The sequence below is a fragment of the Notamacropus eugenii genome, chromosome 4, assembly GCF_028372415.1.
Source record: "Notamacropus eugenii isolate mMacEug1 chromosome 4, mMacEug1.pri_v2, whole genome shotgun sequence".
Taxonomy (NCBI): Eukaryota; Metazoa; Chordata; class Mammalia; order Diprotodontia; family Macropodidae; genus Notamacropus; species Notamacropus eugenii.
The window spans coordinates 394,485,023-394,508,824 of NC_092875.1; the positions used below are offsets into that span (position 1 = coordinate 394,485,023).

At 37.5% G+C, this 23,802-nt stretch overlaps 1 protein-coding gene across 2 annotated transcripts in view; it reads left to right on the forward strand.

Moving 5' to 3' along the window:
- TNFRSF11A (TNF receptor superfamily member 11a) overlaps positions 1–23,802 on the forward strand; it is a 120,414-nt gene that overhangs the window by 84,716 nt on the left and 11,896 nt on the right. Inside the window, exons 5-9 of one of the 2 annotated variants that reach the window (XM_072605514.1) lie at positions 1,257–1,347; positions 2,828–2,919; positions 8,238–8,294; positions 13,489–13,541; positions 17,737–18,556. In XM_072605514.1, coding sequence (XP_072461615.1) covers positions 1,257–1,347; positions 2,828–2,919; positions 8,238–8,294; positions 13,489–13,541; positions 17,737–18,556 — 1,113 coding nt within the window. Of the gene's footprint in view, positions 1–1,256; positions 1,348–2,827; positions 2,920–8,180; positions 8,295–13,488; positions 13,542–17,736; positions 18,557–23,802 lie in introns of both variants that reach the window. The other variant, XM_072605513.1, reaches the window with a different exon arrangement.

The window sequence follows — 23,802 nt, forward strand, 5'->3', positions numbered from 1 at the left end:
GGGATACCCACACTAACAAAACTAGAGATCCTTGGACTACTGAAGAAGTATTATATGAAGGTCTTTGTTGGGAGTTTATAGGAATTATACTTTAATACTAATGGGAGTATTGGAGCATAAGTATTCTAACTCTTTGACATATAAACTTGGTTCAACAAAAATAACACTTAAGCAAACAAAAATTGATTTTCTGAAAACCATAAATTTCAGTCATTTAGGATTTGTTTTAAAACATGTATATTAGTTTTAACAAAATAATGACAATAGCCTGGCTTACTTCCATTTTCCATTCTGATCTTTTTCTTTTTGTGGCTGTTATTATTAATCATCATTCCTATTATTATTTCTTTTTCTTTTTACATAGCTGTTGTCCATGTGCTTATGGCCCTTTAGTATCTGCTCTCGTTATTCCACATTATTTCATCTCTTCCATATCTGTGTTCTTTACATTTGTAATTTCTTATGGTGTGATAACATTCTATTATTTCTATTACATCTGTATTCTCTCCCAACCACCGCCTGAGCCCTCTGAAAGGGCAAGCATATGATATCAGGTATACACAACATGCCTTTTAGAATTGAAAAACAAGTTCACTGAAATGACATTGAGGTCACGCTTGATATTATTTTCAGTTACTACATACACATACTATTTCGCAAAGAAATCATACAGTCACCCAAATTTAAAGGGAACCTCAGAGATCATCTAACCAACTTCTTCCTTTTGCAAACAAGGAAGTAGACCCAACGAGATTGAGTGACTTGCCCAATAACATATGGAAATAAATAGCAGAGGAAAATAGGAAATAATTAGCAGAGTCAAGACTCAAAAGCCATGTCTTCTGATTCCCAATCCATTGTTTTCTACTACTTATCCCAATTTGGGAGATTGCAGCTCAGGGGATCAGGGATCCAGGCAGAGAGCTGAGGCAGAGAAGGATCATGAACCAAAGAAAACAAGAATCTATACATGGGAATTTGTGTATCAGGCATGGGGCAATAGTGGCGAGGATGGAGATCGACATTGAGCCAAAGGTTTTCTGCAGCAGAAATGAGGGGTTTTATGTGTTGTCTTCTAATTCCTGCTTAGAGCCAGGACTGAGGTGGCAGCAGGCCTGAACCCTCAGGTGGAGACAATGAGACACACCTGGATGGAGCACAGGAGGAGAAAGCAGGGGGAAAGAACAGCAGTGCCACTCAAGTATTGTGATGTGTCACCTGAATAGGCTTCATTGTGTTGTTTTTTTATGCTGCAGTACAGCCAGACAAGGATCCAGGATGTAAGCCATGTCTCATGGGCTACTTCTCCAATGCTTTTTCTTCCAACAAGTGTAAATCCTGGACCAAGTAAGTGAACTTCACAGTGAAATTAAACACACTTGCAAATGAATACACACAGAGAGGAGAGATGGGAGGAATGCTATGGAATTTAAACAACTTGACTAAATGAAGGAAGGGAGCAAGGAAGGAAAGAAGAAAGGAAGGAGGGAGGGAAAAGGTAAAAAGGAAGGAAGGAAGGGACTTAAGTGCCTACCATATATGTCCTGCACTGTGCTAAGTGCAACATTACCTCATTCGATCTTCTACAAGGGGCTATTATTATCCCCGTTTTACAGTTGAGGAAGCTGAGACATATGAGTTCAGTCACATAGCTAGTCGGTGTGTGAGGCAGAATTTGAACTTGGATCTTCCTGAATTCAAGAGACCCAGTGCTCTAATTTATCTTTATGTCCAGACCAGGAGTTAATTCATTCAACTCAATGAAAAAGGACTGATTGAGGCACTTCTTTGACCTTAGTTGCTTCCTATCACTTCCCTCTTATTTTAATAAGGAACATTTTGAAGAATTTTGTCCTAGCAGCTCCTTCCCTACTTCTTATTGATCTTATGTTCATACTTGTTCTTACTTAATTTTTCTATTTCCCTTTAAATTATTTCTCAGTTTTTCCTTGATACATTATTTTCCCTTCTTTCATTGCCATAAATTTATCATGTGCCACTTACAGGTAATAGGAAATAGTAATAATTTTTAAAAAGGGATTAAAAACCAATCTAGAAAGATGACCATGGCTTAGTGAGCAGACCACTGATAACAAATGTCTCAGCCTTAGCCAGGCTGATTCCTGGATGGCAGCTGACAGCTGCTGTCTTGACTGTCTTAGAAGCTTTTCTAACCAAATGGGACTGGACTGAGTTTGAGCTCCAGCGGGCAGAACTTTGGAGAACCCAGGGTCAGCATTCAGAGGGAGAATTCGGTAGAGGAAAAATAGGAAATCCTTCATGAATTTGCATTTTACATAAATATATTTTAAAGGTAGATTTTAATTATTTTTAATAAATGCTTATAAAATGTAAAGAAGTCTTTTAAGTAGTTGTGATTAAAGAGGGTAAGCAGTTATCTACCATAGACTTTTAATAATTTTCCAAAAAACAGTCACATTTTCTTAGGAGATCTATTTTATACTTTTTTTCAAAACAAGATTCCATGAAAATTAAACACAAATTATATCATGATTACTTGTGTTCCCTGGGCATTTATTTCCATCTGATTTTTTTTCTATTCCACTTAGCCATTTTGTAAAAGCTTTCCATGTTTCCAACTTGTCCATCTTTTCATAACCATTGGAATTTGTCACTAATCCACCTTAATTCAAGAAGGGATACTCAGCATTTCCTTTACCAAAAATATAAAACTGAGTTATAAATGACCATATTTCCATATATTTGCTAGGGAACATTGACTGGGGTTTTCATTGTGTTTCTTCTTTTCTTTTTTGAGAACATAATGTAAAGTCATTAATTTACATATCTATTTTTTATTTTGCAGCTGCACCAATCTTGGAATGGTAGAAAAAACTCCTGGAACTGATAAGTCAGATGTGGTTTGTGATCCTTTGCCACCTGAAAAACCAAAACATGGTATATGATTTACAAAAACACATGGTGGTTAGAAGACATGCTCCAACAATGCGATTTCACATTCTGACTAAATAATGTGCTATGACTTGAGTAGAACTGTTTACTTTTCATTTTGTGTTTGGAATGACACCAATTATTAGTATAGTAATTAACCTTCCATCAATATTTCTATAGCATGAGTCATTCTGAGGGTATTGACTCGGAATTTCCTGGGTTGGTACTTGGGAAACAATGTTTTACTTATGTAGACAGGAAAAGAAAAAAGATCTAGGTATGTAAATGGGCAAAGATAGCTTTGACATCATGGCAGGGGTGGGTAGGGCAGAGTGGCGCCACGCTGGGAGTCATTCAGGGGCCAGCAATGTGATAGAATCCAACTCTGATTAATCAAGAAAAGTAAGAAAGTTTGCAAAGTGGGAGGTACTTAGACTGGTGGAAGGGAAGGTTCTTCTTTGTCATGTTTGTTTCAGGTAGAGGCCAGACATGGCCAACTGTAGGGATGCGTCTGTCATAAGCAGAAATGAAAAACTGAATAGTCAAGCGTGAGGAATTAGAGGTGGAGGTGGATGGATCTTTGTAAACTGTGTGAAGACAAATGAGGCAGAGAATAGTGGAAAAGAGTAGATCAGATCATGTTGGAGCACAGCCTGGCCACCCGAGGTGCCCACATTGAGCAAGTATAGAGATAAAGGAAGTAACCGAGCTCCAGCTTAAGGAAATTCTCAGTTCTGTCATTTTAGGATCCTCTCTTATAATGATGGCATTTATTTAGCGTTTTTTTCCCAAATTTATTAATTTTTTTTCAGTTTTCAACATTGACTTCCATAAGTTTATTTTAAGGTTGGCATTTATATAAGGTTTTAAGCTTAGCATTTATACAGTGTTTTAAGGTTCACAAAGCACTTAAAGATGTTATTTCATTTAATCCTTATGATAACCCTGTAGGTTAGGTGCTGGTTTTTGTCCCCACTTTATAGATGGGGAAATGAAGGCTGAGAGAGATTACTTGTATAGGGCCATGTCGCTACTAAGCATTTGAGATTAGATTTGAACTCAAAGTCCAGCACTCTCTCCACTGTGATACCTAGCTGCCCTTTATTCTGTGACTCTTGAAGGAGTAGTGTGTTCGTCCTTCGTTGCCAAAGAGACCATGCCATCAGAGAAATGATGACATGATTTGCACTTGACTTTGTTTTGAGTGAGGGAGGGCTGTGCAGGTCACCAGCTTCACTTCTCCTCCAGAGTCATCTGAATATAGTGACCAGATATTCATCAGGATGACTGGAGATGACCCAGGATGAGGCAATTGGGGTTAAGTGACTTGCCCAAGGTCACACAGCTAGTAAGTGTCAAGTGTCTGAGGTGAGATTTGAACTCAGGACTTCCTGACTCCTGCACTGGTGCTCTATCCACTGCACCACCTAGCTGCCCTCTTGAAGGAGTAAAAGATTTGAAGAAGGTGGTAGGAGCTAGAAAGGATTTCTTCCAACTGTTTGAGCAAGGCCTGTTCTACTGCGTCACCGTGGTGTGGAGCTGAGCTTGCTGTTATGTCAGTGGGACACATAGTCTAGCAGAGCCCTCAAGGCTCAAAAAGGCTTTTAACATGCATGAAGTCACAGAATTTTGGCATTGGAACAAACCTGAAAAGGCAGGTGAATCCAGACCCTACCTGAGAGAACTTCCCTTTAAAATATGCCCGGCCAGTGGTCCTCCAGCCTTTCCTTGAACATCTATCTGCAGGGTAGGGGGACCCACTTCCACAGTGGCAGCACATTCTACATTTTTGGGTGAAGTGAGTCAGTAGAAAATTTTTCTTTATATTGAACCTATTCTGCCTCAGTGACTCACTTAATTCTGTTTTCAGGCTCAGCTGAATAAGTTTAGTCTTTCCAATCAAATGACAGCTCTCTTAAGTACTTTAAGACAGTTCACACCGCCCCTTAAGTGTCCTACTTTAAACTAAATGTTACTTGTTTCATAAACTCATGCCCCTTTGAAAGATCTCTAATCCCTCTATGTCTAATTAGGCAGCAAGAGGATATAATGAGCCGACTGGGGCCGTGGAATTCAAAAGATCTGAGTTCGAATTTAGCTTCAGACTCTGAATAAGCTGTGTGTCCCTGACCAACTCACTTAACTACTCTGGGCTTCAGTTTTCTCACCTGTGAAATAAGGGAGTTGGACTCCCTGTATTCTAAGGTCCCTTCTAGCTCTACATCTAGAATCCTATGATCCTTCAATGACCTAACTGCCCTCACCTGGACAGATTTCAGTTTGTCAATATCCTTCCTAAAATGTGGTACCTTAAACTGAATATCTCAAATGTAGCCTGACTAGAGCAGAGTGGGACAGGACTACCCAGTCAACAATCAGTTGACAAGCTTTTATGAAACATCTACTATGTGCCAGGCATCTCACTTATCCTGGTTTTCTCATAATTCAGTTTGAGATAACAATGGATTTTTTGGCCAGCAAATTAGACTGATGACTCATCTATCCTGCAGTCTGATTTTTCACATGAACTATTGACTAGCCGTGTTTCTCTAGCCAAGCCCTCATAACCTTGACTGTATGAATTCAAGTATAAGAAAATGCACTCTTCTCTACATTTCATCTTATTAGATCCAGCAAATAATTCTGGACAGTCAAAATCTTGTACAATCCTAGTGCTGACTCTAACATGTTGGCTATCCCTCCCATCCTTGTGTTTCTGAGTCTGATAATCACACTTACCATTTATTTCTTATCATTTATCCTAGTCATTGATTTAAAAAAAATGTTAATATAACAACACACAGCACTCTCTTTAAGGTGACATCAGACCATTGGTGATTACTCTTTGGGTTTAGACATTTAACCAGTTACAAATCATCCAGTTCACATGCCATCCTATGTACAAGAATGGCAGGAGACACTTTATCAAATGCTTTGCTGTATGTAAGCCTTTTCCTCATCTAGTAAATCCTTTCAAAAAAGTAAATTAAATTATATTCTTGAGGCAGTTCTCTCCCTTTTCTTTTTCATTGAAGTTGTTTCTCTTTGTTCAGAATCTCATTCTTAAGAACTTATCATTTCTTAGCCAGCTTCCCCTGCAAATCCTGCCTATCCGTTCCTCTAGACGATTTAAAATCTGCTCGCCTAAAATCTGGGATGTATGGAAATGCTATGCCCAACTTTCTCTCCTCTGTCACAAATTTTAAGACTGAGTGATCACTTCACTCTGAAGTTCTTATCGTTTTAACTCCACCCCAGCAACTTGTTTCTATTTGTTAGTAACAATTAGATCCAGAATAAGTATTGTGCTCATTGGTTCCCACACTTTTTGAGGGACAAAATTGTCTTTTAGAAAAGACAAATTATTGGTTGCTTTTCTTAGGTCCAGAGAGAGAACTCCGTCAGAGGTATGAATGACTGAAATCTCCCTTCAGTACTACTGTATTATGCTTCTGGGCTCAGGCTTGTGATTTGTTTCTTTTACTTCTTATCTATTTCCTCCTTCTGTCCAAGTGGTCTGTAGGATATTTTGATGACAATATTGCTTCTGTTTTTGCTTCCACTGATTTTCATCCAAATGCTCTCCATCATGCTTCCATATTTTGTTTCCTGAATTTCCTTACATGAAACACATATTAATGTTCATTGTTATTTACATACTTCCCCTTTCCTTGTCCTATTATTTTTTTCAATATGGCATATTCTTCCAAAATGACCTCAATTGTTGTTCAGTTATGTCTGACTCTTTGTAGCCCCATTTGAGGTTTCCTTGGCAAAGATACTAGAGTGGTTTGCCATTTTCTTTTTCAGCTCATTTTACAGATGAGGAAACTGAGGCAAACAGGGTAAAGTGACTTGTCCAGGGCATACAGCTTCCTTTCTTCTTGCTGTTTCTTTCTAGGATAACTGCTTTGGTGGATATCACAGGGCAACTAGGTAGCACAGTGAATAGGGTGCCAGGCCTGAAGTCATTTTCTTGAGTTCAAATCTGGCCTCAGACGCTTATTAGCTGTGTGATCCTGGGCAAATCACTTAACCCTGTTTGCCTCAGTTTCCTCATCTATAAAATGAGCTGGAGAAGGAAATGACAAACCATTCCAATATCTTTGCCAAGAAAACCCCAAATGGAGTCACAAAGAGTCAGACATGACTGAAAAATGACTCATCAACAAAAAAGTGGCATTTGGTAAACCATTTTCTTCATTATCCTACTATGTTCATTTTAAAACCTTCTTATTCTATGTTAGCAGCATTAGTTATAAAATGGATCACTTTGCATTAAATTACAAAGTGTTTTCTGTTTTTTGTTTGTTTTTTACAAATAAAACAAAAGTAGCAAAAATCAGAAGGAAAGAAGAAAATTGGGGGAAAATTTTTATAGAAAGATATAGAAAGATAAAAGTCTCACATCTCAAATACATAAAGAACTTTGTTAAATCTATAAGAATATGAGTCATTCTCCAGTTGATAAGTGATCAAAGGATATAAATAGGCAGTTTTCTGATGAAGAAATCAAAACAATTTATAATCATATGAAAAAATACTCTAAATCATTATGTTCTATATTGTAAAAATCTGGGGAAATACAACTTTTAGGAACTCTCCATCCCTTGATGAGAGCCAATTACTCTTGTATTTTAAACCATAGTCTAGAAATCCAAATACTGTTTTTGGGTATCACCTTCTGTTGGGGGACATTGTGGGAACCAGACCTATGACCCTACTTCCTCAGTGTAGGGATCTCTTGGTGAGGAATTTCCTCCATCAACATACATTGGAACCTTCTCTGTAACAGAGAGTTGTCTGAAGCCCTGAGAGGTTAAGTAATTTGCCCCAAGTCAATATGTGTCTTCGAGAACCATTTACTTCTCAAATATGCCTTTTTCTTCTGAAGCCCCTATACTGTATTGTAGGAAACGATGAAAATATCTCCTTTACCCCTAAAGTCTTCAGTGTCTTGCCCAGGACTTTATAATCTCTTAGCAAAACCTATCATCTATCATCTAAGTACTAGCTCAGCTAAATTTGGAAAAGTTCACAAGCCTTCAAGTGATGAGGAATTTTTCTTTTGTCACAACTAATTAAGTCACTTGCTAAAGTATGGTGACATTTTTTAAATATCACATTGGTGAATTATGAAGTCTTTATAAAGGTTTATTCTAGAAATGTTGATTTTATATGATTTTGGGGAATGATAAAAGAGGATTTTTTTGAATTTTATAGAATAAAACCAAATATTACACTAATGCATATTTTTCCCCATACAGAATCACGAAAATACTTACACAGTATAATCTTTCTTCTCCTCCTGGCATGTTTGGCAGTAATTACAGTCATCATCTTTGGGATCTACTATAGGAAGGAAGGGAAAGCGATGACAGGTATTGTGTCTCTGAGTAGTTGTTTGGAAGCCATCTCATGAGAAAACTTGTATTTCTGGATGTATGTTTTCTTACTTTGTCAAGTCAAGTCAGCCAGGCTTTATTAAGTGTCAGCTATGTGCCAGAAATGATGCTGAAAATTGTCATGCTAAGCTATTTTTTATTTAAACCAGCCCAAGCAGCCAATCATATTTGATCGATTTTCTCTAAGTGTAAAGAACGTGTGATTTGTTGAGTCCATAGATTCCCAAGCATATCGAACTCTTCTGGCCTTCAAAAAGTTGGAGGTTCTATAGGGCAGCACATATCATGTAGGAGGAGACTGTGGGTCCATTTATTTGTTCAGAAAGCATTTGCTAAATGCAAACTCTAAACATCAAAAATATGACTGTACTTACTATATATATATATAATGTACATACATATAGATATAGAAATATATATACCTATGTACACAATATACACATAAGTATGCACTTTCTCTGTCCCCTTTTCTCTTTTTCTCTCTTCTCTCTCACTTTCACTCTCTCTCGCTGTCAATTTCTATCTCTTTCTCTTGTTTCCTCTCACTCTTTCTCTCTCTTTTTCTCACCCTCTCTTTCCCTTCCTCCCTCTCTCCCTTCTATGGCAGTGCTACTTCCAAAGCTCCCTTGCTTCCATTTAAAAAACTAACATTTTAAGAAGTATTATAGCAATGTTTGCTGCTGTTGACTGAACCTCACCTCTTACTCCTCCAGTCTTCTGTGGTACTTATGGACTGCAGCATTTTACATAGTCCATATTATAAACTGGTTGTCACCTACATAGCATTTATTACATGGGGCCTCTTGCACTTAATTAAGGAAACATTTACTAAAAGCATAGTATATGCAGAGGCACTATTCTAGGCACTAGAGGCACAGCCCTGATTTTTAACCATGTCTTATCTCCTTAACAAGATTGTAAACTCCTTGATGTCAGTAGGACCTTGACTTATGTAACTTTAGGTAACAGCACCCAGCGTAGTGTCTTGCGTTTATTAGGGACTTAACAAATATTTGTTGAATGAATGAATAGGTATAACTGTATTCACCACTGTGTGTGTGTATGTGTGTGTGTGTGTGTATGGATCACATTTTGATTTTTAAAAAGTAAAAATAACTTTCTGAGGAAAGAGCCAAAATGTTCTTCATCAACTGTCACCATTAAGTAGATACTAGAATTTTAAAAAAGACTTTTGGGAAGTAATCTAGTGATGGCAATAGAAATTTGTTCAGTGATCGCTTTTTAATTATTTTAAAACACTTGTACTCTCAAAGGGACAACACTTCTGTATGGAGGTTTGTTCCCATCCACCCCCATCTTTTAGAGAAGATTATTCTCACTATCATCCACTCTTTCATCTTCAACCTCTCCCAATCTTCAGGTTCCATCCTTGCTGCACACCTGTCTCCCCCATCCTTAAATGAATAAATACAAATACAAATAAAACTTTCACTATAACTTACCATCCCCTCAAGCTACCATATTATATCTCTTCTCTCTTTCCCAGACAAACTCATAGAAAAAGCTATCCTTATTGCCTCTTTCTCCTCTTACCCACTTCTCAGCCTTTTGTAATCTATTTTCCAATTATCTCTTAACTGAAACTTCTCTCTCCAAAGTTACCAGTGATTTCTTTATTACCAAATCTGATAGTTTTTTCTTAGTTCTTATCTTTATTGACCCCTTTGCAGCATTTGACACTGTTGACCACTGTCTCTTCCTCATTATTTTTTCCTTTCTGGGTTTTCATGATTCTCCTTCTTGTTTAATCTTCCCTTCTCAGTCTCCTTTAATGGAATCATCATCCATATTATTATATGTGTGGTTCTATCCCACACCTCTATCCTGGATCCTCTTATTTTCTCTCAGTATGATAATGATCACATATATTAGATGTCAACATCCACACTGTAGTGCCTTATTTCTTCCACAATGGTGGATGGACACCAATTTACTCTCTGAGCTGGGCTGGCTATCTCACTCCAACCTACTCTTACAATATAGTTCTAGATTTCCAGAGAAGTAGCACCAGCATGATTATATTCAAATTCTCTCAAAGTCTAGAAGTTAACCCTGTTTGGGGGGAAATATACTTATCACTTTATCTCTTGAGCCCCCGCTGATGTGTTTCCATTTATACAAACTCAAAATAGTGACATTTTTATATCATAATCTTAACTGTTTACTAAGCAGTGAGACAAAAGAAATAATGATACCTTGCACTCTCACACCAACGCATTCAGTATATACGTGGAAAAATAGACGTATATAAGAAACTAGCAGGGAAATACATAAGGGAGTAAAATCCATAGATCTGCAACTCTGGGTTTCAGACATTGGTCTCTTTAGGATCATCCACATCACACAAAACCACTTTTCTGTCAACTGTTTGTCTGCTTATCCTCATTGCTCTTTAACTGAGCAAATCTTCTTTTCCGTTTTTTAACTGACATGCTTCTTAGTCACACTAAAAGAGTATTTGAATAATGTTATAGTATTAATTTGAATAATTGTTAGTTCCGTTTAAGCCACAGAAGTGTAAAGTCCATCAGTCTGGTTATAACTGGGCGCAGTAGTTCAGCCAGCTATTCACTTACCTGGATGCTATGTTGTACAGTTAAATTATAGTAAACAGAGCTTAAAGCAAAAAGCTGAGGTTGGCTCTCTTAGGCAAGGAAATCCAGCCTCACCAGCTCTTCACTCACCAGGATTCTACATCTTCCAATTACATTTCAGCATCTCTTCCTAGATAACAACAACAACAACAAATTTATAACACCTTTCCCCATCTGCTTTTCCTTCTCATACTAAAGAGGACAAAAGAGGGCAACAGGCACTTCTGGGAGGCTTCACCTTTCTTAAGCTCTAGAGGGCACCAAAGAATATCTGGAATTGAAGCGCAGCCTTTCAAGTTCACCCTCTCTAAATAATCAAGAATCATGATGATGCCTTCTGTCTTCTGACTGTTCCAGGTGTCTCTTCTTCACATGCACAGTTCTAATAGACTTTCTTTTCATCCCTTACTGTTTCTTCAGCCTCCACTTGTCAGACATTTCCTGCTTCAGTTTCAGCCTTAACCTCACCCCTCTAAAACCCATATATTTTAATGACTTAAATCAGAACCTCCTGATATTTACTGATTCACTTTCACTTAACAGGCAACAAGAAGTCAAATTTCTACTAGGAAATTGCAAACTTCATTTAATCCTCAGTCTTCGGATAGTTATGGTGTTTCAAGTTTGTGTGTATGTGTGTTTTTTACTCTCTTACATCTTAAAACTGCTTTATGCAAATAAGCTGAGACATGACAGTGCCCTGGAACAATGTTCTCAATGTGGTCCACCATCTCATTTTGTATACTACAAATTGTTTCTTTGTCCTCTTATTTATCTAGTTTTTAATAAATAAAAGTTCTTTTTATGACCCCCCCCCCCAACATCAATTGTTCACATGCAAGTAAGGCATTACCTTACATCTTTCACAAAGTGATTTAAGTCTTCATATTTTTTCTAAAGTTCATTTTCTGTTGCTCAAATCTCATATGACAACCTTGTTTCTTTATATACTTTAGCACTTTTTATTAAACAAAAGTTTTTTCTACTCTTTTCAGGCATCAAAATATTCATCTACATCAGAGACAATATTTTACATCAGTTGCCAGTTGATTTTAATCCTTTTTCTTCATATAAAAAATGCATTTTTCTATCATTTCAGCACTAATCTCCCTGAAAAGAGAAGTAAAGGGGATAGCACCTATTACTATATTTTCTCACTTGGTGACTTCCTTACCTCATATGGTTTAGCTATTACCTCTCTGCGAAATCCTATTCTCCACATTCTCAGATAATGTGTCTCCTGAACTTCAGTTCTGCAACTCCAATTGCCTATTGGAATTTCAAACTGGATTTTGTGTAGACATATTAAACTTATTAACTTGTCTAAAATAGAGTACATTATCTTTCCTCTCATAACTACCTATTTTCCAGACTTTCATGTTTCTGTCAAGAAACATCCCCTCAGTCTCTCTGTTACTTTTAACTCTTCACTGTCAACTAATCCCACATATCCATTTATCAGAGCTATCATTTCTACCTCGGTGACACCTCTCATATCCATCCTCTTCTCTCTTCTCACACTGGTGCTCCAGTGCTCATCACCCCTCCTTGGATTGGGCTAGCCTCTTAATTGATGACGATGTCTCAAGTCCTTCCTCTACACAACTGCCAAAACAACTTTCTTAAAGTTCTTATCTGACTATGTCACACCTTTACTCAATAAATTCTAATGGCACTCTACTTCCTCTAGGATCAAATGTAAGCTCCTCTATCATTGAAAACCCTTTACAACTTGACCCTGAGCTACTTTTCCAGACTGATTACACATTGTTCTGCATATGGACTACAGTCCAGCCAACAACATCTCATATATAGCACTCCATCTTCCACCTCTGCCTTTTCACTGGCAGGTCGCTGTGCTTCAAACCCAATCCTTTCTCATCTTTCCCTTTAGAATCCCTATTTTATTTATTAATTCTCCTTCTATAGGAACCCTTTCCTGATTGTCCCCACTAAGTTGTTGCTACCTCCTCCTTTGACCCCAATTACCTTTTATTTATTTGGTATCAACATATCTAAGAGGTCCCAAAAGTCTTAGTTCATTTAAAACTTTAATAATTTTGCAATCATCCTGTGTACATTTGTGCTATCTCTTCTTCTCCTTCTTCTCCTCCTCCTTCTCCTTCTCTTTCTCCTCCTCTTCCTTCATCATCATCTTCTCCTTCTCCTCTTTCTTCTTCTTCTTCTTCTTTTTCTTCTTCTTCTTCTTCTTCTCCTCCTCCTCCTCCTCCTCCTCATCCTCCTCCTCCTCCTCCTCCTCCTCTTCCTCCTCCTTCTCTCTCTCTCTCTCTCTCTCTCTCTCTCTCTCTCTCTCTCTCTCTCTCTCTCTCTCTCTCTCTCTCTCTCTCTCCCTCCCTCCCTCCCCCTCTTCTTCTGTTTTTCTCATTGAGCCTTCTTAGTCTTCTTTATTAGATCATCATCTCTGTCCCACTTCACCCCCAATTGTGGACATCCCTAAAGACTGTGCCCTGGTCCCTCTCTTTTTCTCTATTTATAACCTGTTTTGGTAATCCCAGTGTTGTCACCAATATTTTTCCTTTTGTTTATTATTCCAGCTCATCTGTGGCTCTGGATCAATAACACATGCAGCATCCTGAGACAAAATAAGGTAAAACCAAGTGTGTTTGCATATTCATTTTGTACTTTTTGAACACAGTATCACTATGTAGCAGAAAGAGCACTGGTCTTGGAGTCAGGAGAGGCTGGATTTGAGATCCTAATTCAAACACCAAACAGATGTATAACTATGTGCACGTTACTCCATCTTTCAAGAGCCTTAGTTTCCTAATCTCCAAAATGGGGATAACAGTGCCTTCACTACTAATCTCCCTGGTTTTGTTATGAAGATCAAACAAGGTTGTGGCTATAAAGTATTTGATAAGCCTTACTGTGCTTAATGCCATTTATCATAGTTCTCATAATTTTTATTATTTCCAAAAACAAAGCATGACATTTTCTTCCATAGCCCTCCATGGGAGTCACTCTTTTTTTTCTTTTGAGTGAGAAAGAACACAAATGGCTAAATTTTTAATTCTTTAATTCTTAATTTTCATTAAGAAAGAACCTTTGAAACCTGATAAATTAAGAACAGTTCCATGTATCTCCACAAACCTGATTCTGCCTCATTCATTTGCTTAAATTTATGGCAACTTCAGATGGAATTTAGCTAATGAAGCATGATAAGGTCTTGAGATTGAGTTATATTCAGGGTGGGGGGGAAGTAAAAAGGGGACAAGGTATTGAAGATCACCGTTAGCTACAAAATTTCTGTCTCAGCTTCCAAAATTCATGCTGTTTAATATTTCTGAAATATCTATATATATAAAGAAGATATTTGGTACAGCATATATGATGTCAAATCTCTTTAAATACTGTTTGTCTTAAGTTCTAACCATCTGTGTTCATTATCCGTGACATAAACATTAATACACACACACACACACACACACACACACACACACACACACACACACACACACACACACACACATACACTTTCCAAAGAATCAAGGCTTTTTTAGTACTCTGTAATGTGCTGTATACCAAAAGAATTAGAGAAAAAAGATTTCAATTGCATCTGAAATTATAAAATCATCATCATTATGAACAGATGGCTCTTTCTCACAATGAAGTGTTTCCTATTCTTAATTAAACATGATGAATATTTTTAGCAAAATGACAAATTTTTTTTTTCTTAAGCCTGGTACTAGTGGAAAGAAGGAGAGATTGGAAGTCAAGAGACTTAGATTCACTTCTTGGTTCCAGCCCTTCCCAGCACTGTGATCATGGGCAATTGACTTATCCTCTCCAAGCCTCCATTCCCTCACTATTGAGAATACCATTGCCTCTATGAATTATTGTGAAGAAAGTACTCTATTAGGCATAAAACTTTATATAAATCCACATTGGTATGCATACATGGATTTTATCATGTGAATTATTATCTAATTCTGTACTTTTGTTATATCCTTCGAATATAAAAAAGTTTCTTTCTAAAGATTTTTGGCTTGGGGTTATTTTGATTTTGGATTCATTTTGTAAATCTCTGTCATTTAAAAAAAAATTGTGAACCAAAAGGAAAAAGGCATAGTTGAATAGTGCTGTGTTAAATCCCTTAGTTTCCTGTAACATTCATACAATATTAATGTTCATATAATAATGGTGATGTCTATATCATGTTGGAACTCTCAGCTCCTTTCTCTTTTCCTCTGGAGCCCTTCCTTCCAATAGGAGGATAGAGAACTCCTTCTAGAGACTCCATTTTGAAAGGAAAGTGCCCAAACCAGCCATCTCGTGGTTTCCCGCCCAGCTCCATTCCTTTGGAGTCCTCCATTATGTTTGGTGCCTTCCCATCTCCCCTCCTCCCCTTTCTTACAGCTTCCTTTTGTGTGTTGTTTTCCTCTATTAGAAAGTAAGCTCCTTGAGGGCAAGGTGAGGGATTGACCTTTGCCTTATTGTATGCCCAGCACTTAGCAGCACTATGTTACCTGAGCCTCACAAAAAACAAGTTAGATAAACACTGTAGACATTATTATAATACTCATTTTATAAATGGGGAATCTGTGACTCAGAGACATTAAGTGATTGGCCATTTTCACATGACTGATAAGTGTCAGAAGGGTAATTTGAACCCATGCCTTCCTGGTTTGAAGTCTAACACTTAATCTACTACATCACACTGCCTGTCACCTGGGAAGATAGTCTATTTCTGGTGGCATTTTAACTATGACTTAATTTTTTTTTTTACCTTTATGGGAAAATGTTTAAATTTCTCTGATTTGGTGGTATCCCAAGAGTTTTAGTGCAGTTTTAAGCCATTAAAGCTTAATCAAAGGATATCAAAGGAATCAATTTAAAAAATGTGAAAGGTGGTCTAACCATATCAGATTTCAAACTGTGTTATAAAGCAGTAATTATCAAAACAGTCTGGTATTGGCTGAGAAATAGAGTGGTGGATCAGTGAAATAGATTAAGCAGAAATTATATTATAGTAAATGACTGTAGTAATCTAGTATATGATAAAACCAAAGACCCAAGTTTTTGGAACAAAAACTCATTTTTTGACAAAAACTGCTGGGAAAACTGGAAAATGATATCACAGAAATTAGGTATCAACCAACATCTCACATTGTATACCAAGATAAGGTCAAAATGGGTACATTATTTACATTTAAAGGGTGATACCATAAGCAAATTAAAAGAGCATGGAATACTTTATCAGATTTATGGATAAGGGAAAATTTTAACACCAAAGAAGATAGAGAGAACATTACAAAATGTAAAATAGATAATTTTGATTATATAAAATTAAAAGTTTTTGCACAAACAAAATCAATGCAACAAAAATTGTAAGGAAAGCAGAAAACCGGGGGGGGGAGGGAGAAGGGAATTATTATAACAAGTATCTCTGATAAAGGCCTTATTTCTCAAATACATAGAGAACAGAGTCAAATTTATAAAAATAAAAGTCATTCCCCAATTGATAAATGGTCAAAAGATATGAAGTCAGTTTTCAAACAAAGCAATCAAAGCTCTCTACAGACAGATGAAAAAATGCTCTAAATCACTATTGATCAAAGAAATGCAAATTAAAACAACTCGGAGATACCATCTCATACCTGTCAGACTGGCTAATATAACAAAAAAATGTTGGATGTTGGAGGAGATGTAGAAAAACTGGGACACTAATTCACTATTGGTGGAGTTGTGAACTGATCCAACCACTCTGGAGAGCAATTTGAGATTGTGCCCAAAGGGCTATAAAACTCTGCATACCCTTTCATCCAGCAATACCACTACTAGATCTATGTCCCAAAAACATCCAAAGAAAGGAAAAAGGACCTATTTGTACAAAAATATTTTTAGCAGCTCTTTTTGTGGTGCAAAGCATTAGAAATTGAAGGGATGTCCATTGATTGGAGAATGGGTAAACAAACTGTGATTGTAATAGAATATTATTCAGAAAAACCTGGAAAGACTTATATGAATTGATGCATAGTGAAACAAATAGAACCAGGAGAATGTAATACGCAATAACAGCAATATTGTTTGATAAAGAATTGTGAATGACTTAGCTGTTCTCCACAATGCAATGATCCAAGACAATCCCAAAGGACTAATGATGAAGCATACTTTCTGCCTCCAGAGAAAAAACTGATATTGTTTGAATACAGACTGAAGTGTGCTGTTTTTCACTTTCTTTCATTTTTTCTTTTGTTTGAGATTTCTTGTGCAAAATGACTAATATAGAAATGTTTTACATAATTACACATGTATGACCTATGTCTGATTGGGGAGGGAGGGACAGAATTTGGAACTCAAAACTTTAAAAATGAAAAAGAAATGAAAAAATCTTGCTCAAAATGTGAATCACACTGTTTGAAGGATTATCTCCTGGTATCAACCTCAAATCCTGAAGAGTCCCAGTGTTACTCAACAGAGAATGACCCAAGGCACTTTTTAAAAAATCCATTCACTCTTTACTACTTATCTAGTTAAGGTATAGGCAGTCATACTGTAAGTAGTTCTCTGCCTCATTCCTTTTAGATTATAAACTCCCTGGAGTCAGAGATTCTATATTTTCTATACTGAATTTAAAAAAATTTTAAAATAGATTCCTGTGGTAGTACAATGCTGTGCATTCATAGGTACCCCTGTATGTGTGTGTGTATTGATGATGCCAAAAGCTGCTGTAAGTTTCATTTCTGATGTTTGCTCAGAAGGTATTGGTGTTCAAAAGACTTTGGATAATGTGCTTTTTTTTTTTTTTTTTAAATTTTTACCTTCTGGGTTTAAATTGGCAGGAATCGTCTGGTGATAATTTCATCCATACACACATGACAACATCTAACACTAGCCAGGCTTGTGAAGATGTTTTATTACTGACCCCAGAAGAAAAGATGTTGCCTGAAGACTCGTGTTATCCACAGGGACAGGTTGTGTGTGGGGAAGCAGATCCGTGTAAAGTAGCAGATACTACCATGCTGTCCTTGGTCAATGAGACTGAAGAAGACAACTTCAGGCAGATTCCTACAGAAGATGAATATGTGGACCGAGCTCCCCATGGTTCTGATTCTTTATTGTTATTGAGTCGACCTGGAAGTAAGCCAGCTTCTCCTTTCTCAGAGCCCTTGGAGGTTGGGGAGAATGACAGCTTAAGCCAGTGTTTCACTGGTACTGAAAGCACAATGGATTCAGAGAGCTCCTTTTGCACTAGATCCTCATGCAGGACTGACTCCATCCCTATTTCCTCTGAACTGTACTTGCAGAAATCTTTCCACTGCAATGACAGTAACCTTGCTAAGGAGGTGGAGAGCAGTGACAGGAATCATTGGGCAGCCAACCTTGATTTAACTAATGGCTTTGGGGGCTTCCAGGAGCCTCTCAGAAAGTACACTGAAGCTTCTGAGAAGAAAGCTGACCACATCATAACCTCCTTTGAGAATGGACCTTTCCCACAGTGCACCTGTGGCTCAGACCTTCCTCCAGAAAGTCAGAATATCCTGGCAAGTGATGCTGAGAGTGAAGACTTGTCCTTTGATGACAATGGAGTGAAGTTCCCTAACACAAAAAGAGGCAGTTCTGGGTCAGGTGGTACCTCCAGTGACTCACCTCTTGCATCAGGTAAGTGACCTTAGGTCCTGTGCACTTCTTTACATAAAAGGACTATATTCTTTTTCAAGATCACATATACTTTAGGGAAGAAAGGAGATAAGCTAAGAAAGATTTAACTTTGATTGACCTCCAGAAAGTTGTACCTGATAGTTCTTCTCCAGCCTTCCCTTTACTTTCACCATGTACATCTTCCCTCTACTCTCATGGTCATGTCTGTGCTCATATTTACACATATACGTCTGTATATACTTTCGAGTTCCTGGAAGCCTGAAGCAAAATTGTGATGCAAGCAGAGTTCACTGCTCCCAAACTCCACATGCTGTGGCATCCCTATGGTGCCCTCAGGCACCCGGTACCCTCTTGGTCCTTTGTTCTGCTTTGCAGTCAAAAGCTCTTCTCAGAGTCTTCTTTCATACTCTCATCTAAACAACTGATAAAAGCTTTAAATGGAAGGCTTTTACATTTTTAACAAGTATGATGTGCTTTTCAAGATGAATTTCTGTTGGTAGAATTTTAAGCAGGCAGAAGATGGGAGTGGAAGAGACCCAGGTCTTTTCACTGCCCCTAAGGTCATACTTTGTGGTTTTCACCACTTGGCCCACCCATGGAAGTCCAGCTATATTTACATAAATTACATTATCCCAGGATTCTTCCTAATGAAACTTCCTACTTCATTTCTCCCTGCCTTTATCTGTTCATTCCCTTTTCAGCCAGAGGTCAGTACCCTTCCCCCTACCTCCTAGAGCCAGGGTGGTACATAATAGATTTGAAATCAAATGACCTGGCTTTTACCCCAGTTCTATTATTTAGTAGCTCTGGTGACTTTGGGCAAGTCACTTACCTCCACTATGTCAGAGTTTCTTCATTTATAAACTGAGGCAGGAAGGTTGGATTTAAGAAACTTTACAACTTCAAATCTATGATAGTATAGTATAGTAAGTATAGTGTGGTATGGTATGGTATGGTATGGTATGGTATGGTATGGTATGGTATGGTATGGTATGGTATGGTTAGTATAGTGTAGTATAGTACAGTGTAGTGTAGTGTAGTATAGTATAGTGTAGTGTAGTGTAGTGTAGTATAGTATAGCATAGTGTAGTGTAGTATAGTATAGTGTAGTGTAGTGTAGTGTAGTATAGCATAGTATAGTATAGTAGTATAATATAGTATAGTGTAGTAAGACTGCTCAGTCCTGGAATTACTTTGAAATATTGGTTCTAATTGGCTGGTATGTGTTTTCATGACATTTAAATGAGTTGTTATGGGCTCTGAGAGTTGCCTTAGTACCCTTTTGGGAGTGGGGATGACAAAGAAGAGTCAGCTAGCATGGATATTTCCTGGGAGCCCATTTTCATTGCACTGGAGCATAGGAATGTTTGAAAGGTCTTTTACTTGTTTGTTTTAAGCAGAGCACAGTCATAAAAGGAGGGGAAAGGTAAAAGTCTGGGATCAGCTGTTATTTTTTAAAATGCTTTTCAGTGGAATGGACATCAAATTAACGACACACTTTCCTAATTCTCCATTTATCATTATACCCTCAATCCACTTAACTATATAGCCAACATTTACTTTTCTGTGTGTGTTCATCCTTCGTTGCTGAAGAAGACCATGCCATCAGAGAAATAATGACATGATTTGCACTTGACTTTGTTTTGAGAGAGGGAGGGCTGTGCAGGTCACCAGCCTCACTTCTCCTCCAGAGCCATCTGAATCCAGTGACCAGATATTCATCAGGATGACTGGAGATGACCCAGGATGAGGCAGCTGGGGTTAAAGTGACTTGCTCAAGGTCACACAGCTAGTGAGTGTCAAGGGTCTGAGGTGAGATTTGAACTCAGGTCTTCCTGACTCCTGTACTGGTGCTCTATCCACTGCACCACCTACCTGCATTTACTTATCTATTACCATGTTGTATTTCCTCACTAAAATATAAGCTCCATGAGGTCAAGAATTCTCTTACATTTGTTTTTGTACCCTGGAGCCCAATATAATACCTGGCATATAGTAGGTACTTAATGAGAGCTTATTGACATATGATGAATGTTGAGTACCTATACTGAGTACTTATGAGTACCTCTGAATGTTCTGAGCATAGCCCTAAGGTCAACAGAATGATTTTTAATCTCTAAATAGGAAAATTTAGAGAAGGCGGCAGGGAGGGGAGAGAAGAAGTAAGCTTAGATTTCCAGGGGTTAGTATTTAAAAAACAACAAAAAACCTCAAATCTTCCAAATTATCCTCTACAATTTCTTTTAGATTCTCAGAATATAAACAAAACTGTAATTAATTAAATATTTATCATTTATCATATAATTTCATATATTATTGATTTCATAGTACATATTTTAAGTCAGATTTATTATGCAATAAAATGTCCTTAATTTTTTCATGTCCGGAGTCTCTTTATATATTTGTTTATCTGCCCATTTTATAGAACTTGGATCATAATTTTTCTACTTTGAGTGATTACAGAGCCTTATAATTGTATTTTTACTTTTTTCTTTTTACTTCTTATTGGCTATATCTGTGATTTATTTGATTTGGACTTTTTGACTAGGTACACAAAATACAATCGCAGCATTGTTCCTATGGGAAAATTAATTTCTGTTTGACAAGGGTACGCTTTATTATAGATTCTCAGGAAAGCATTGGGTGTGGTTGGGGAAGAAGATAAGAAAAAGAAAAGGAAAGAAACAAGCATTTATTAAGCCCCAGCTGTAAAGCTAATCACAAAGCTTTACAAATATTATCCTATTTGATACTCCCAACCACCCTGGAAGATAGGGGCTATTATTATCCCCATTTTATAGTTGAGGAAACTGAGGCAGAAAGAGGTTAAGTGACTTGACCAGAGTCACACATCTAGTAAGCGTCTGAGGCCAGCCTTCATGAGACTCTAAGACTCACCTTACTAGGTGGAAGGGAAGGAAAATAAGTAGGAACTTCATCTCTTGCTTCTTAATTCCTTAGTATTTATTTGTTTATTTGCATTTCAAGTTCATTCAGGATAAAAAAATAAAATTTTATTTTGAACACAGGAAAGTTTTAAAGTAATAATACTAATACTAATAATACTGTTAGGTGATCTTCACAAAGGCAGACCACCCTAACCTGTTAACTAAAGCTTCGTGTTCAATTCAGTTCAGCAAGTATTGTTGAATATTACATTCAAGGCCCTGGGGATGCCAAGGCAGAATGAAAAACAGTTCCCTGTCCCCAAGAAGCTTACATTCTGTGGGTATGCAGGCACACAAATAAGTAAATATAAAATCATTTGTGGTGAAATTACACAGTTTCACTGAAGTATAATCCTCAATTTCAGTTTAACTGAGATCTAAGAATCTGATATCCAGGGGGAGATGGTGTTCTCTGTGTATGTTGTTATGTTTGCCTTTATTACATCTTATTAAATTATAGATTTAGAGCTGCATAGGGGCTTAGATGCCCTTTCATTTTACAGATGAAGAGGTTGTGAACTTAGCCAGCATCACGGAGTCCGTAAGTCTACGTGTGAGGCAGCGTTTGAGCCCAGGTCTTCCTCCCTCCTAGTCCAAAGCTCTCTCTATTCACCACATAATTATGCCTTTCTAGACACTATCCTCAAAATATCACCCCCAAATGGAGGGGTTTTTCTCTTTTATTTTATAAAATGCAATCAAAAATCTACTTTTACATATTTTAAGAACACTTCTTCTTGCTAAAAACCTCATTTTTTTTTAGCAAGGTTACTTTTTTCCTCCTAAATTCTAGTATTCTTTCTGTTAGGAGAGATTAGCAAAAACTGCTTCCCATGAAGTAGATCAATGGAGCCAAGGGATCTGAACTTAATTCCTGCTTTTACTAGTGACAAATAGCATTACCTGAAGCAAATCAATATTTTACTCTGTGAAATGGGCAAGGAGAGGTTTGCAATGAAGTTATAATGGGTTGAGATTCGTGGAATAAAAAATGCTAGGTAAGGGAAAAGTGGAATTTGCTTTGAAATTATGAGTTTAAAAACAAAATCAGCTTTCTCAAAATCACAGAACCTTAGAGTTGGAAGAGAGCACAGAGGCCATCCTGTATCTAAACAAGCACCCAGTCTGTAACATTGCCAACAGGTGGTCATGAAGCCTGTGATTGAAGACCTCTGTCATAAGGAGAAACCTAGTACTTCCTCAGGCAGCATTTTCCACTTTGGGGCAACTCTGATATTTAAAAAGTTTATCTTTAAATAAGCCTAAATCTTCTCTTTAACTTCTGCTGTTGCTCTTAGCTTTGCTATAGGGCCATACATAGAAGGTGGAGCTGGCAGTTAGGTGGTACAGTGCACTGGGCTTAGAGTCAGGAACTTATCTTCCTGAGTTTAATTCTGGCCCCAAACACTTACTAGCTGTGTGACCCTGGTCAAGTCCTTTAACCCTATGTATCTCAGTTCCTCCTCTGCAAAATGAACTGGCAAACCACTCCAATATCACTGTCAAGAAAAACCCTGAATGGGGTCACAAAGAGTTGGACATGACCAAAAAATAACTCAACAGCAAGGCTGAGCAAAACAAATCTGTGCCCCCTTTCATGGGATAGCTCATCAAATACTTGAAGACAATGATCAAGTCTCCTTTAAACCTCTCAGGTTTTTTTCTTCTAATTATCATCAGCCTTCCTACTTAACATTAATGACAACTCTTTGGGTCTGGCCATCAAGGCAATTCCAAATCCACATAACTTGACTATTATCTTGCCCAAGGGTCAGCAAACTATAGCCTGAGGGCCACATCCAGTCCTTCACCTCTTTTTGTATGGCCTTTGAGCTAAAAATATTTTTTATGTTTCTCAATTAAAAAGGATTTATTTGTAGCTAGCCCATATTTCTCTGTGCTTTCCCCAAGAATAACACAAGACCCTGTCAAAATCTTTGCTAAAGGTCTAGCTCAAGCACAGCACTTCACCTGAATGCCTTGTTGTTTAGTTGTTTTTCAGTTGTGTTCTACTTTTCATGACACCATTTGGGGTTTTCTTGGCAAAGATACTGGATTAGTTTGCCATTTCTGTCTCCAATTCATTTTACCGATGAAGAAACTGAGGCAAATAGGGTTAAGTGACTTGTCCAGGGTCACAAAGGTAGTAAGTGCCCGAGCCCAGATTTTATCTCAGGAAGATAAGTCTTCCTGATTCCTGACCAGGCACACTCTATCCACTGTACCACCTAGCTGGCCTTGACCCATTCTTAAGGAAGCTATCTATGCTAGCTTGGGATCACTATTCAACCAGTCAAC